Here is a 13,264-nt window from a genome sequence, read left to right on the forward strand (position 1 = left end):
AAGTATTTAGTCAGCCACCAATTGTGCAAGTTCTCCCACTTAAAAAGATGAGAGAGGCCTGTAATTTTCATCATAGGTACACGTCAACTATGACAGACAAATTGAGAAAAAAAAATCCTGAAAATCACATTGTAGGATTTTTAATGAATTTATTTGCAAATTATGGTGGAAAATAAGTATTTGGTCACCTACAAACAAGCAAGATTTCTGGCTCTCACAGACCTGTAACTTCTTCTTTAAGAGGCTCCTCTGTCCTCCACTCATTACCTGTATTAATGGCACCTGTTTGAACTTGTTATCAGTATAAAAGACACCTGTCCACAACCTCAAACAGTCACACTCCAAACTCCACTATGGCCAAGACCAAAGAGCTGTCAAAGGACACCAGAAACAAAATTGTAGTCCTGCACCAGGCTGGGAAGACTGAATCTGCAATAGGTAAGCAGCTTGGTTTGAAGAAATCAACTGTGGGAGCAATTATTAGGAAATGGAAGACATACAAGACCACTGATAATCTCCCTCGATCTGGGGCTCCACGCAAGATCTCACCCCGTGGGGTCAAAATGATCACAAGAACGGTGAGCAAAAATCCCGGAACCACACGGGGGGACCTAGTGAATGACCTGCAGAGAGCTGGGACCAAAGTAACAAAGCCTACCATCAGTAACACACTACGCAGCCAGGAACTCAAATCATGCAGTGCCAGACGTGTCCCCCTGCTTAAGCCAGTACATGTCCAGGCCCGTCTGATGTTTGCTAGAGTGCATTTGGATGATCCAGAAGAGGATTGGGAGAATGTCATATGGTCAGATGAAACCAAAATATAACTTTTTGGTAAAAACTCAACTCGTCGTGTTTGGAGGACAAAGAATGCTGAGTTGCATCCAAAGAACACCATACCTACTGTGAAGCATGGGGGTGGGAACATCATGCTTTGGGGCTGTTTTTCTGCAAAGGGACCAGGACGACTGATCCGTGTAAAGGAAAGAATGAATGGGGCCATGTATCGTGAGATTTTGAGTGAAAACCTCCTTCCATCAGCAAGGGCATTGAAGATGAAACGTGGCTGGGTCTTTCAGCATGACAATGATCCCAAACACACCGCCCGGGCAATGAAGGAGTGGCTTCGTAAGAAGCATTTCAAGGTCCTGGAGTGGCCTAGCCAGTCTCCAGATCTCAACCCCATAGAAAATCTTTGGAGGGAGTTGAAAGTGACAGCCCCAAAACATCACTGCTCTAGAGGAGATCTGCATGGAGGAATGGGCCAAAATACCAGCAACAGTGTGTGAAAACCTTGTGAAGACTTACAGAAAACGTTTGACCTGTGTCATTGCCAACAAAGGCTATATAACAAAGTATTGAGAAACTTTTGTTATTGACCAAATACTTATTTTCCACCATAATTTGCAAATAAATTCATAAAAAATCCTACAATGTGATTTTCTGGATTTTTTTTCTCATTTTGTCTGTCATAGTTGACGTGTACCTATGATGAAAATTACAGGCCTTTCTCATCTTTTTAAGTGGGAGAACTTGCACAATTGGTGGCTGACTAAATACTTTTTTCCCCCACTGTAATTCTATGGCAGGCAGGTACACAGTTTGTCTCACTGGGTTACACGTGCGTATTAGTACGTCACACGTTGGTGACATAAACAGTGTCTGCTGCTTTCCCTCCCTGTGTAGAAGGAACATGGCTGTACTGGCAGTCAGGGGCTAGGATGATAGCAGGCTTCTGTTGGTAGGCAGCAGGAGGACCTGCTTTCTTCTTCTCTTCTCTGTCCTTCTGTCTGTCCAGATAGTAGAAGGCTCCGATGAGGAAGAGGCCAGAGGAGGAGACGGTCACACTGCAGGCGTAGAACACATAAGAGTACTGGCCTGTGCTGTCCACCAACATGCCTGGAAGAGAGGGACATGGAGACACGCACAGCGTTAGGAAAGACTTGGGTAACACTTTATTTGAAGGGTACCTACGTTACGATGTCATAACACGTTCATAACCCACACAAAACAGTTCATAAGCAGTACATAAGCATTTCCTAGAAGGCTTGTATCAATAACCACACGTGATGCTATAACAGCCAGAGAACAGCTACAGTGGGGAGAACAAGTATTTGATACACTGCCGATTTTGCAGGTTTTCCTACTTAAAAAGCATGTAGATGTCTGTAATTTTTATCATAGGTACACTTCAGCTGTGAGAGACGGAATCTAAAACAAAAATCCAGAAAATCACATTGTATGATTTTTAAGTAATTAATTTGCATTTTATTGCATGACATAAGTATTTGATCACCTACCAACCAGTAAGAATTCCGGCTCTCACAAACCTGTTCATTTTTCTTTAAGAAGCTCTCCTGTTCTCCACTCATTACCTGTATTAGCAGCACCTGTTTGAACTCATTACCTGTATAAAAGACACCTGTCCACACACTCAATCAAACAGACTCCAACCTCTCCACAATGGCCAAGACCAGAGAGCTGTGTAAGGACATCAGGGATACAATTGTAGACCTGCACAAGGCTGGTATGGGCTACAGGACAATAGGCAAGCAGCTTGGTGAGAACGCAACAACTGTTGGCGCAATTATTAGAAAATGGAAGAAGTTCAAGATGACGGTCAATCACCCTCGGTCTGGGGCTCCATGCAAGATCTCACCTCGTGGGGCATCAATGATCATGAGGAAGGTGAGGGATCAGCCCAGAACTACACGGCAGGACCTGGTCAATGACCTGAAGAGAGCTGGGACCACAGTCTCAAAGAAAACCATTAGTAACACACTACGCCGTCATGGATTAAAATCCTGCAGCGCACGCAAGGTCCCCCCTGCTCAAGCCAGCGCATGTCCAGGCCCGTCTGAAGTTTGCCAATGACCATCTGGATGATCCAGAGGAGGAATGGGAGAAGGTCATGTGGTCTGATGAGACAAAAACAGAGCTTTTTGGTCTAAACTCCACTCGCCGTGTTTGGAGGAAGAAGAAGGATGAGTACAACCCCAAGAACACCATCCCAACCGTGAAGCATGGAGGTGCAAACATCATTCTTTGGGGATGCTTTTCTGCAAAGGGGACAGGACGACTGCACCGTATTGAGGGGAGGATGGATGGGGCCATGTATCGCAAGATCTTGGCCAACAACCTCATTCCCTCAGTAAGAGCATTGAAGATGGGTCGTGGCTGGGTCTTCCAGCATGACAACGACCCGAAACACACAGCCAGGGCAACTAAGGAGTGGCTCCGTAAGAGGCATCTCAAGGTCCTGGAGTGGCCTAGCCAGTCTCCAGACCTGAACCCAATAGAAAATATTTGGAGGGAGCTGAAAGTCTGTATTGCCCAGTGACAGCCCCGAAACCTGAAGGATCTGGATGAGGTCTGTATGGAGGAGTGGGCCAAAATCCCTTCTGCATTGTGTGCAAACCTGGTCAAGACCTACAGGAAATGTATGATCTCTGTAATTGCAAACAAAGGTTTCTGTACCAAATATTAAGTTCTGCTTTTCTGATGTATCAAATACTTATGTCATGCAATAAAATGCAAATTAATTACTTAAAAATCATACAATGTGATTTTCTGGATTTTTGTTTTAGATTCCGTCTCTCACAGTTGAAGTGTACCTATGATAAAGATTACAGACCTCTACATGCATTGTAAGTAGGAAAACCTGCAAAATCGGCAGTGTATCAAATACTTGTTCTCCCCACTGTATATTTAAGCGTGGCAGTGTGTCCTCACAACACGTTCATCTGAACTGGATCCTAGTTCAGCACAGCTCTGCCACAGGGCTAGTAGGCTACCACCAGGCGTTGACATTTGAGTTGCCATGGCGCTGGAAACCAGAGACTATAGGTACACTAGGCCACTCCCTCCTCCAGTCAGCCTGCCCTGCCCTCTGCCCTGAACACACATGCCAACACACACACGCAAGTACATTCTTGCACGCATAAATACAAACACATACATACACTCTCTCTCTCTCTCCTGCCTAGGGTTATGTCTTTGGGCAGTGACTCCTGGAACAGGACAGAGCCATTCCCTGTCGACCCAGACATTGCTACCCGCCTGACACAAGCACGCGCACACACACAGACACATACACACACACACACACACACACACACACACACAGTGGAAAACAGAGCACATGACCCAGTCACATCCCCAGCTATGACATGGGAATCCAGCGGACGGAACATTCCATTTCCCTGTGTGACAAAACTCATACCCTCCTCAGTCCTCACATAACATAACAAGTTTATACTGGGCATAACTCATACCCTCCCCAGTCCTCACATAACATAACAAGTTTACACTGGGCATAACTCATACCCTCCTCAGTCCTCACATAACATACAAGTTTATACTAGGCATAACTTATACCCTCCTCAGTCCTCACATAACATAACAAGTTTATACTGGGCATAACTTATACCCTCCTCAGTCCTCACATAACATAACAAGTTTATACTGGGCATAACTCATACCCTCCCCAGTCCTCACATAACATAACAAGTTTACACTGGGCATAACTCATACCCTCCTCAGTCCTCACATAACATACAAGTTTATACTAGGCATAACTTATACTCTCCTCAGTCCTCACATAACATAACACGTTTATACTGGGCATAACTCATAGCCTCCTCAGTCCTCACATAACATAACAAGTTTATACTGGGCATAACTCATAGCCTCCTCAGTCCTCACATAACATACGTTTATACTGGCCATAACTTGACAAGAACCTTAACATCTATGTCTATATGAGTCACTGTGTCCAACACCACCACCTGTTGTTATGCTGGCCACCTACTGACCAACAATGATACAATTAGACTGTAAATAACTTGACATGCGGTAGGGGCAGTCATTGATTCTGTACAACAGACAAAGAATACACAGATAGGATTTGAACATTAGATGACATAGACTAGAATACCATATTGTACCAAACATATTGTATGGGGAAATTCTCACACTGACATACAGTGAAAAGGACAAAGATAAGTGCACACACACAGTCACCACTGGTGTACCACACACCCCCACAGCCCCCGCAGTGTGGCAGAGCCCGCGGAACCCCACTCTGGGGGCCCCAAACCCCCCAAAAATACAAATTGGGATTGCCCCCCCCCCCCCTACTCCCCAGATAGCATATGAACATGTCATAAGCCATGACAAAAAAAAATTGAATTAAAGGAAATTAGCTGTAAAACTGCAAATGTTTATCTTTGGCCCATGGCAAAATGTGTAGAAGTACACCACTGACATGCACAATACACAGTACCTGCGAGCGGCGGTCCAATCAGCAGTGTTCCACTCTCTAACATACTGATGAGACCCAGGGCAGAGGAGAACCGGCTCATCTCCACCGTTTCCATTAGTACCGTGAAGAGCAGAGAGCCAATCACAGACATGGACAGACCAAAGATCACCACGTAGGTCAGGAGCACGGGGAAGGTGGCGGCCGCACCACAGATACTGTTACTCAGCCCGTTGACCAGGAGGGCTACTGCAAACACATACACAAAACAGCCACTGCTCCTGAGAGGAGGAGGAGGAGGAGGAGGAGGAAGAGGAGGAGACCAATGTATTATCCATTCTATTTTTTAGATCACATAATTTTTTATTAAATGTTTTCTTGCTTGGGATTCGAACCAGCACGCCTAACCTCTAACATCCAGGCTACAGTACCTGAAGCGCGGCAGGCCGAAGAAGACAGCTGCCACGGGTCTCACAGCAATGTTGACCAGGCCCAGTGTGGCCATCAGCAGCGCGGCTCGGTCCGGTTCCATACCATGGGCTGTAGCATAGGGCACCAGGTAGACCAGGGGAACTACAAACCCCAACATCATCCACGTCACCCCCAGGGCATAGGCACGATAACGAGGGTTACTGACCAACAGATCAAAGGCCATGTGTCTCCGTAGGAACACCACAAGGTCACTGAGTGCTGTCCTAAGTCTTGCTTTAAGCCCCTCCTTCTCCTGTTGGAGAGGACCTTTGATTGGTTGCTTGCTGAGCCCCTGGGCGGCCTTGTTAGTGAGTGTCCTCGGGGCCCCTCTGTGTTTGTCCCCCAGGGGCCTCATGACGGCCCCACACACGCAACAGTTCAACAGCAGCCCCCCCAGGACCAGGAAGCTACCTCTCCAGCCAAACTGGCCCAGCAGGAAGTTGGCCAGCAGGGGTAAGGTGCTGAGGCCCAGGGCCGTGCCAGTGGACGACAGGGCATTGGCGAACGCCCGCCGCCTCAAAAAGTAGTGCCCCATCATGGTCACAGAGGGCTGGAAGGACAGGCAGAACCCCAACCCTGTATGTGGAGGAGAGAGGAGGACAGAGGTACTGATGAGGATGATTCATAATGCCTCATAGAAAGAGAAGTCTTATATTGGGGGGTTTATAGTGTGTGTGTGTGTGTGTGTGTGTGTGTGTGTGTGTGTGTGTGTGTGTGTGTGTGTGTGTGTGTGTGTGTGTGTGTGTGTGTGTGTGTGTGCGCGTGCGTCTTTAACTATACTTGTGGGGACCAGAACAAGAATAGTAAACGAACAAAAATGTGACCAACTGGGGACATTTTGTTGGTCCCCACAACGCCAAATGCTATTTCTAGGGGGTTTAGGGTTAAGGTTAGAATTAGTGTTAGAATTAGGTTTAGGGTTAGGAGCTAGGGTTAGTTTTAGAGTTAGGAGCTAGGGTTAAGGTTAGGTTTAGAGTTAGGGTTAGGGAAAATAGGATTTTGGGACTGAATTGTGTGTCTCCACAAGGATAGTTGTACAAGACCGTGTGTGTGTTTTCCCTCTGACCTGCGATGATGCTGGTGATGTAGAGTTCTGTGATGGTTCTGGCCAGCGCGCTGACCACCATGCCTAGTCCACTCAGAACCCCTCCCACCATCACCGTTACCCGGCAACCAAAGCGTTCCACGAGCACGCTGCATAGTGGACCTGGAGAGACAGGAAAACAATGTTCAATCATAATACAACAACACACAGACAGGGGCCGCACTCACACACACACACCACAAACACACACCACAAACACACACACACCACACACTCACCAAAAACATACAATGTACTGATTAGCATATCAGATCACCCTAATTAGCATCATCAATGCATTATCACTGAACATGGAACAATAGTCTGCAAAAAGAGGACAGGATGCCGTTCCTTTCCACTAAAACACAGCTGCTGAAACCCACTCTGTAACGTCGTTCAGCAGACACTTCCTCCCAATGCTGGGAACGTCTGGTGGACCAAATCTTTTAAAAAAAAATCAGTTCACTCCCCCGTCGGCCAGACTTGTTAGTTGGTGTTCTAGGCTTATGTATAAACGCTAAGCGCAATTAGCCTGGGAAAAGGTCACGAGGTTACCCACACTGTGACGGGTGGCTATGTCTGCAGGCTCTTACAAGAATGTGGTCAGATACAAATTATCTGACTGATCATCTTCCAGCTCTTAAATCCAACTATCCAAGACTGACCTAAGCTTACAGGAGTACCTATCAGGCTAATTGATTGAAATGAACATAATGAAATTCAGAGTACTGAGAACTCTTGGTATTGTCTTTGTTGTGGGAATAATGAGTCCATTCTTGTGCTGTCTCATCTGTGCTCTGTGTCATGATAATGTCTGCTCCAGGCATGTAGTCTCATCTGTGCTCTGTGTCATGATAATGTCTGCTCCAGTCATGCTGTCTCATCTGTGCTCTGTGTCATGATAATGTCTGCTCCAGTCATGTGGTCTAGTCAGATCTCTGTCATGATAATGTCTGCTCCAGTCATGTGGTCTAGTCAGGTCTCTGTCATGATAATGTCTGCTCCAGTCATGTTGTCTAGTCAGGTCTCTGTCATGATAATGTATGCTCCAGTCGTGTGGTCTAGTCAGGTATCTGTGTCATGATAATGTCTGCTCCAGTCATGTGGTCTAGTCAGGTCGCTGTCATGATAATGTCTGCTCCAGTCATGCTGTCTCATCTGTGCTCTGTGTCATGATAATGTCTGCTCCAGTCATGTGGTCTAGTCAGATCTCTGTCATGATAATGTCTGCTCCAGTCATGTGGTCTAGTCAGGTCTCTGTCATGATAATGTCTGCTCCAGTCATGTTGTCTAGTCAGGTCGCTGTCATGATAATGTCTGCTCCAGTCATGCTGTCTCATCTGTGCTCTGTGTCATGATAATGTCTGCTCCAGTCATGTGGTCTAGTCAGGTCTGTGTCATGATAATGTCTGCTCCAGTCATGTGGTCTAGTCAGGTCGCTGTCATGATAATGTCTGCTCCAGTCATGCTGTCTCATCTGTGCTCTGTGTCATGATAATGTCTGCTCCAGTCATGTGGTCTAGTCAGGTCTGTGTCATGATAATGTCTGCTCCAGTCATGTGGTCTAGTCAGGTCGCTGTCATGATAATGTCTGCTCCAGTCATGCTGTCTCATCTGTGCTCTGTGTCATGATAATGTCTGCTCCAGTCATGTGGTCTAGTCAGGTCTCTGTCATGATAATGTCTGCTCCAGTCATGTGGTGTAGTCAGGTCTCTGTCATGTTCATGTCTGCTCCAGTCGTGTGGTCTAGTCAGGTCTCTGTGTCATGATAATGTCTGCTCCAGTCATGTGGTCTAGTCAGGTCTCTGTGTCATGATAATGTCTGCTCCAGTCATGCTGTCTCATCTGTGCTCTGTGTCATGATAATGTCTGCTCCAGTCATGTGGTCTAGTCAGGTATTGTCATGATAATGTCTGCTCCAGTCGTGTGGTCTAGCCAGGTCTCTGTGTCATGATAATGTCTGCTCCAGTCATGTGGTCTAGACAGGTCTGTGTAATGATAATGTCTGCTCCAGTCATGTGGTCTAGTCAGGTCGCTGTCATGATAATGTCTGCTCCAGTCATGCTATCTCATATGTGCTCTGTGTCGTGATAATGTCTGCTCCAGTCATGTGGTCTAGTCAGGTCTCTGTCATGATAATGTCTGCTCCAGTCATGTGGTCTAGTCAGGTCTCTGTCATGATAATGTCTGCTCCAGTCGTGTGGTTTAGTCAGGTCTCTGTGTCATGATAATGTCTGCTCCAGTCATGTGGTCTAGTCAGGTCTGTGTCATGATAATGTCTGATCCAGTCATGTGGTCTAGTCAGGTCTCTGTGTCATGATAATGTCTGCTCCAGTCATGTGGTCTAGTCAGGTCTGTGTCATGATAATGTCTACTCCAGTCATGTGGTCTAGTCAGGTCTCTGTCATGATAATGTCTGCTCCAGTCATGCTGTCTCATCTGTGCTCTGTGTCATGATAATGTCTGCTCCAGTCATGTGGTCTAGTCAGGTCTGTGTCATGATAATGTCTGCTCCAGTCATGTGGTCTAGTCAGGTCTCTGTCATGATAATGTCTGTTCCAGTCGTGTGGTCTAGTCAGGTCTCTGTGTCATGATAATGTCTGCTCCAGTCTCGTGGTCTAGTCAGGTCTCTGTCATGATAATGTCTAATCCAGTCGTGTGGTCTAGTCAGGTCTCTGTATCATGATAATGTCTGCTCCAGTCATGTGGTCTAGTCAGGTCTCTGTCATGATAATGTCTGCTCCAGTCATGCTGTCTCATCTGTGCTCTGTGTCATGATAATGTCTGCTCCAGTCATGTGGTCTAGTCAGGTCTCTGTCATGATAATGTCTGCTCCAGTCATGTGGTCTAGTCAAGTCTCTGTCATGATAATGTCTGCTCCAGTCATGTGGTCTAGTCAGGTCTCTGTCATGATCATGTCTGCTCCAGTCATGTGGTCTAGTCAGGTCTCTGTCATGATAATGTCTGCTCAAGTCGTGTGGTTTAATCAGGTCTCTGTGTCATGATAATGTCTGCTCCAGTCATGTGGTCTAGTCAGGTCTGTGTCATGATAATGTCTGCTCCAGTCATGTGGTCTAGTCAGGTCTCTGTCATGATAATGTCTGCTCCAGTCATGCTGTCTCATCTGTGCTCTGTGTCATGATAATGTCTGCTCCAGTCATGTGGTCTAGTCAGGTCTCTGTGTCATGATAATGTCTGCTCCAGTCTCGTGGTCTAGTCAGGTCTCTGTCATGATAATGTCTGCTCCAGTCATGTGGTCTAGTCAGGTCTCTGTCATAATAATGTCTGCTCCAGTCTCGTGGTCTAGTCAGGTCTCTGTGTCATGATAATGTCTGATCCAGTCATGTGGTCTAGTCAGGTATCTGTGTCATGATAATGTCTGCTCCAGTCATGTGGTCTAGTCAAGTCGCTGTCATGATAATGTCTGCTCCAGTCATGCTGTCTCATCTGTGCTCTGTGTCATGATAATGTCTGCTCCAGTCATGTGGTCTAGTCAGATCTCTGTCATGATAATGTCTGCTCCAGTCATGTGGTCTAGTCAGGTCTCTGTCATGATAATGTCTGCTCCAGTCATGTGGTCTAGTCAGGTCGCTGTCATGATAATGTCTGCTCCAGTCATGCTGTCTCATCTGTGCTCTGTGTCATGATAATGTCTGCTCCAGTCATGTGGTCTAGTCAGGTCTGTGTCATGATAATGTCTGCTCCAATCATGTGGTCTAGTCAGGTCGCTGTCATGATAATGTCTGCTCCAGTCATGCTGTCTCATCTGTGCTCTGTGTCATGATAATGTCTGCTCCAGTCATGTGGTCTAGTCAGGTCTCTGTCATGATAATGTCTGCTCCAGTCATGTGGTGTAGTCAGGTCTCTGTCATGTTCATGTCTGCTCCAGTCGTGTGGTCTAGTCAGGTCTCTGTGTCATGATAATGTCTGCTCCAGTCATGTGGTCTAGTCAGGTCTCTGTGTCATGATAATGTCTGCTCCAGTCATGCTGTCTCATCTGTGCTCTGTGTCATGATAATGTCTGCTCCAGTCATGTGGTCTAGTCAGGTATTGTCATGATAATGTCTGCTCCTGTCGTGTGGTCTAGCCAGGTCTCTGTGTCATGATAATGTCTGCTCCAGTCATGTGGTCTAGTCAGGTCTGTGTCATGATAATGTCTGCTCCAGTCATGTGGTCTAGTCAGGTCGCTGTCATGATAATGTCTGCTCCAGTCATGCTATCTCATATGTGCTCTGTGTCGTGATAATGTCTGCTCCAGTCATGTGGTCTAGTCAGGTCTCTGTCATGATAATGTCTGCTCCAGTCGTGTGGTTTAGTCAGGTCTCTGTGTCATGATAATGTCTGCTCCAGTCATGTGGTCTAGTCAGGTCTGTGTCATGATAATGTCTGCTCCAGTCATGTGGTCTAGTCAGGTCTCTGTCATGATAATGTCTGCTCCAGTCATGCTGTCTCATCTGTGCTCTGTGTCATGATAATGTCTGCTCCAGTCATGTGGTCTAGTCAGGTCTCTGTGTCATGATAATGTCTGCTCCAGTCTCGTGGTCTAGTCAGGTCTCTGTCATGATAATGTCTGCTCAAGTCATGTGGTCTAGTCAGGTCTCTGTCATAATAATGTCTGCTCCAGTCTTGTGGTCTAGTCAGGTCTCTGTGTCATGATAATGTCTGATCCAGTCATGTGGTCTAGTCAGGTCTCTGTGTCATGATAATGTCTGCTGCAGTCATGTGGTCTAGTCAGGTCTGTGTCATGATAATGTCTACTCCAGTCATGTGGTCTAGTCAGGTCTCTGTCATGATAATGTCTGGTCCAGTCATGCTGTCTCATATGTGCTCTGTGTCATGATAATGTCTGCTCCAGTCATGTGGTCTAGTCAGGTCTGTGTCATGATAATGTCTGCTCCAGTCATGTGGTCTAGTCAGGTCTCTGTCATGATAATGTCTGCTCCAGTCGTGTGGTCTAGTCAGGTCTCTGTGTCATGATAATGTCTGCTCCAGTCTCGTGGTCTAGTCAGGTCTGTGTCATGATAATGTCTGATCCAGTCATGTGGTCTAATCAGGTCTCTGTGTCATGATAATGTCTGCTGCAGTCATGTGGTCTAGTCAGGTCTGTGTCATGATAATGTCTACTCCAGTCATGTGGTCTAGTCAGGTCTCTGTCATGATAATGTCTGGTCCAGTCATGCTGTCTCATCTGTGCTCTGTGTCATGATAATGTCTGCTCCAGTCATGTGGTCTAGTCAGGTCTGTGTCATGATAATGTCTGCTCCAGTCATGTGGTCTAGTCAGGTCTCTGTCATGATAATGTCTGTTCCAGTCGTGTGGTCTAGTCAGGTCTCTGTGTCATTATAATGTCTGCTCCAGTCTCGTGGTCTAGTCAGGTCTCTGTCATGATAATGTCTGCTCCAGTCGTGTGGTCTAGTCAGGTCTCTGTATCATGATAATGTCTGCTCCAGTCATGTGGTCTAGTCAGGTCTCTGTCATGATAATGTCTGCTCCAGTCGTGTGGTCTAGTCAGGTCTCTGTATCATGATAATGTCTGCTCCAGTCATGTGGTCTAGTCAGGTCTCTGTCATGATAATGTCTGCTCCAGTCATGCTGTCTCATCTGTGCTCTGTGTCATGATAATGTCTGCTCCAGTCATGTGGTCTAGTCAGGTCTCTGTCATGATAATGTCTGCTCCAGTCATGTAGTCTAGTCAAGTCTCTGTCATGATAATGTCTGCTCCAGTCATGTGGTCTAGTCAGGTCTCTGTCATGATCATGTCTGCTCCAGTCATGTGGTCTAGTCAGGTCTCTGTCATGATAATGTCTGCTCCAGTCATGCTGTCTCATCTGTGCTCTGTGTCATGATAATGTCTGCTCCAGTCTCGTGGTCTAGTCAAGGCTCTAAGAATGTTCCTCAGTCCTGGGTGAACCCTATCCCTCTCTCCCTCCCTCCCTTTCTCCCTCCCTCCCTCCCTCCCTTAGTCTCCCTAGGCAGACGGGTTGCCTCCCACATGAACAGTGTTCTGACATACGCTTTGGCCTTAGTTCTGGGATTTCCGAGACTATTTCTGAAACTATCACTCCATCTCTCCCTTTGTCTATCTCTCCCTCCATCCCTACCTCCATCCACCCTCCATCTCTCCCTCCATCCACCGTCCGTCTCTCTCTCTCTCCATCCACCCTCCATCTCTCCATCTGTCCCTACAACCATCCCTCCCTCCCCATGTCCCTCCCTCCATCTCTCCCTCCCCATGTCCCTCCCTCCATCTCTCCCTCCCCATGTCCCTCCCTCCATCTCTCCCTCTGTCTCCTCCAGATTCATCCGGTTAAAACCAACCCTGTCCACTGGAAAATCCTTGAAGCTTTGAATATCCCAATATCTCGGTCCATTGAAAAAAGCACCAGTCTGACACACAGGCACTGCAGTCATTTCCCCAATATGATACATGATGCTTGTTCCCATCAGTT

The 13,264-nt window shown here is 46.7% G+C and overlaps 1 protein-coding gene across 1 annotated transcript in view; it reads right to left on the reverse strand.

Annotated features, from left to right (window-relative positions):
- Positions 1-1,579: 1,579 nt before the first annotated feature.
- The window catches only part of LOC121555380 (monocarboxylate transporter 6-like), an 18,700-nt gene continuing 7,015 nt past the window's right edge, over positions 1,580-13,264 (reverse strand). Inside the window, exons 3-6 of the mRNA XM_045221694.1 lie at positions 6,798-6,938; positions 5,692-6,307; positions 5,285-5,541; positions 1,580-1,899 (exon numbers count right to left, since the gene is read on the reverse strand). Coding sequence (XP_045077629.1) covers positions 1,637-1,899; positions 5,285-5,541; positions 5,692-6,307; positions 6,798-6,938 — 1,277 coding nt within the window. The 3' untranslated portion in view covers positions 1,580-1,636. The remainder of the gene's footprint in view (positions 1,900-5,284; positions 5,542-5,691; positions 6,308-6,797; positions 6,939-13,264) is intronic.

Source organism: Coregonus clupeaformis, chromosome 7 (assembly GCF_020615455.1).
Source record: "Coregonus clupeaformis isolate EN_2021a chromosome 7, ASM2061545v1, whole genome shotgun sequence".
NCBI classification, from domain to species: domain Eukaryota; kingdom Metazoa; phylum Chordata; class Actinopteri; order Salmoniformes; family Salmonidae; genus Coregonus; species Coregonus clupeaformis.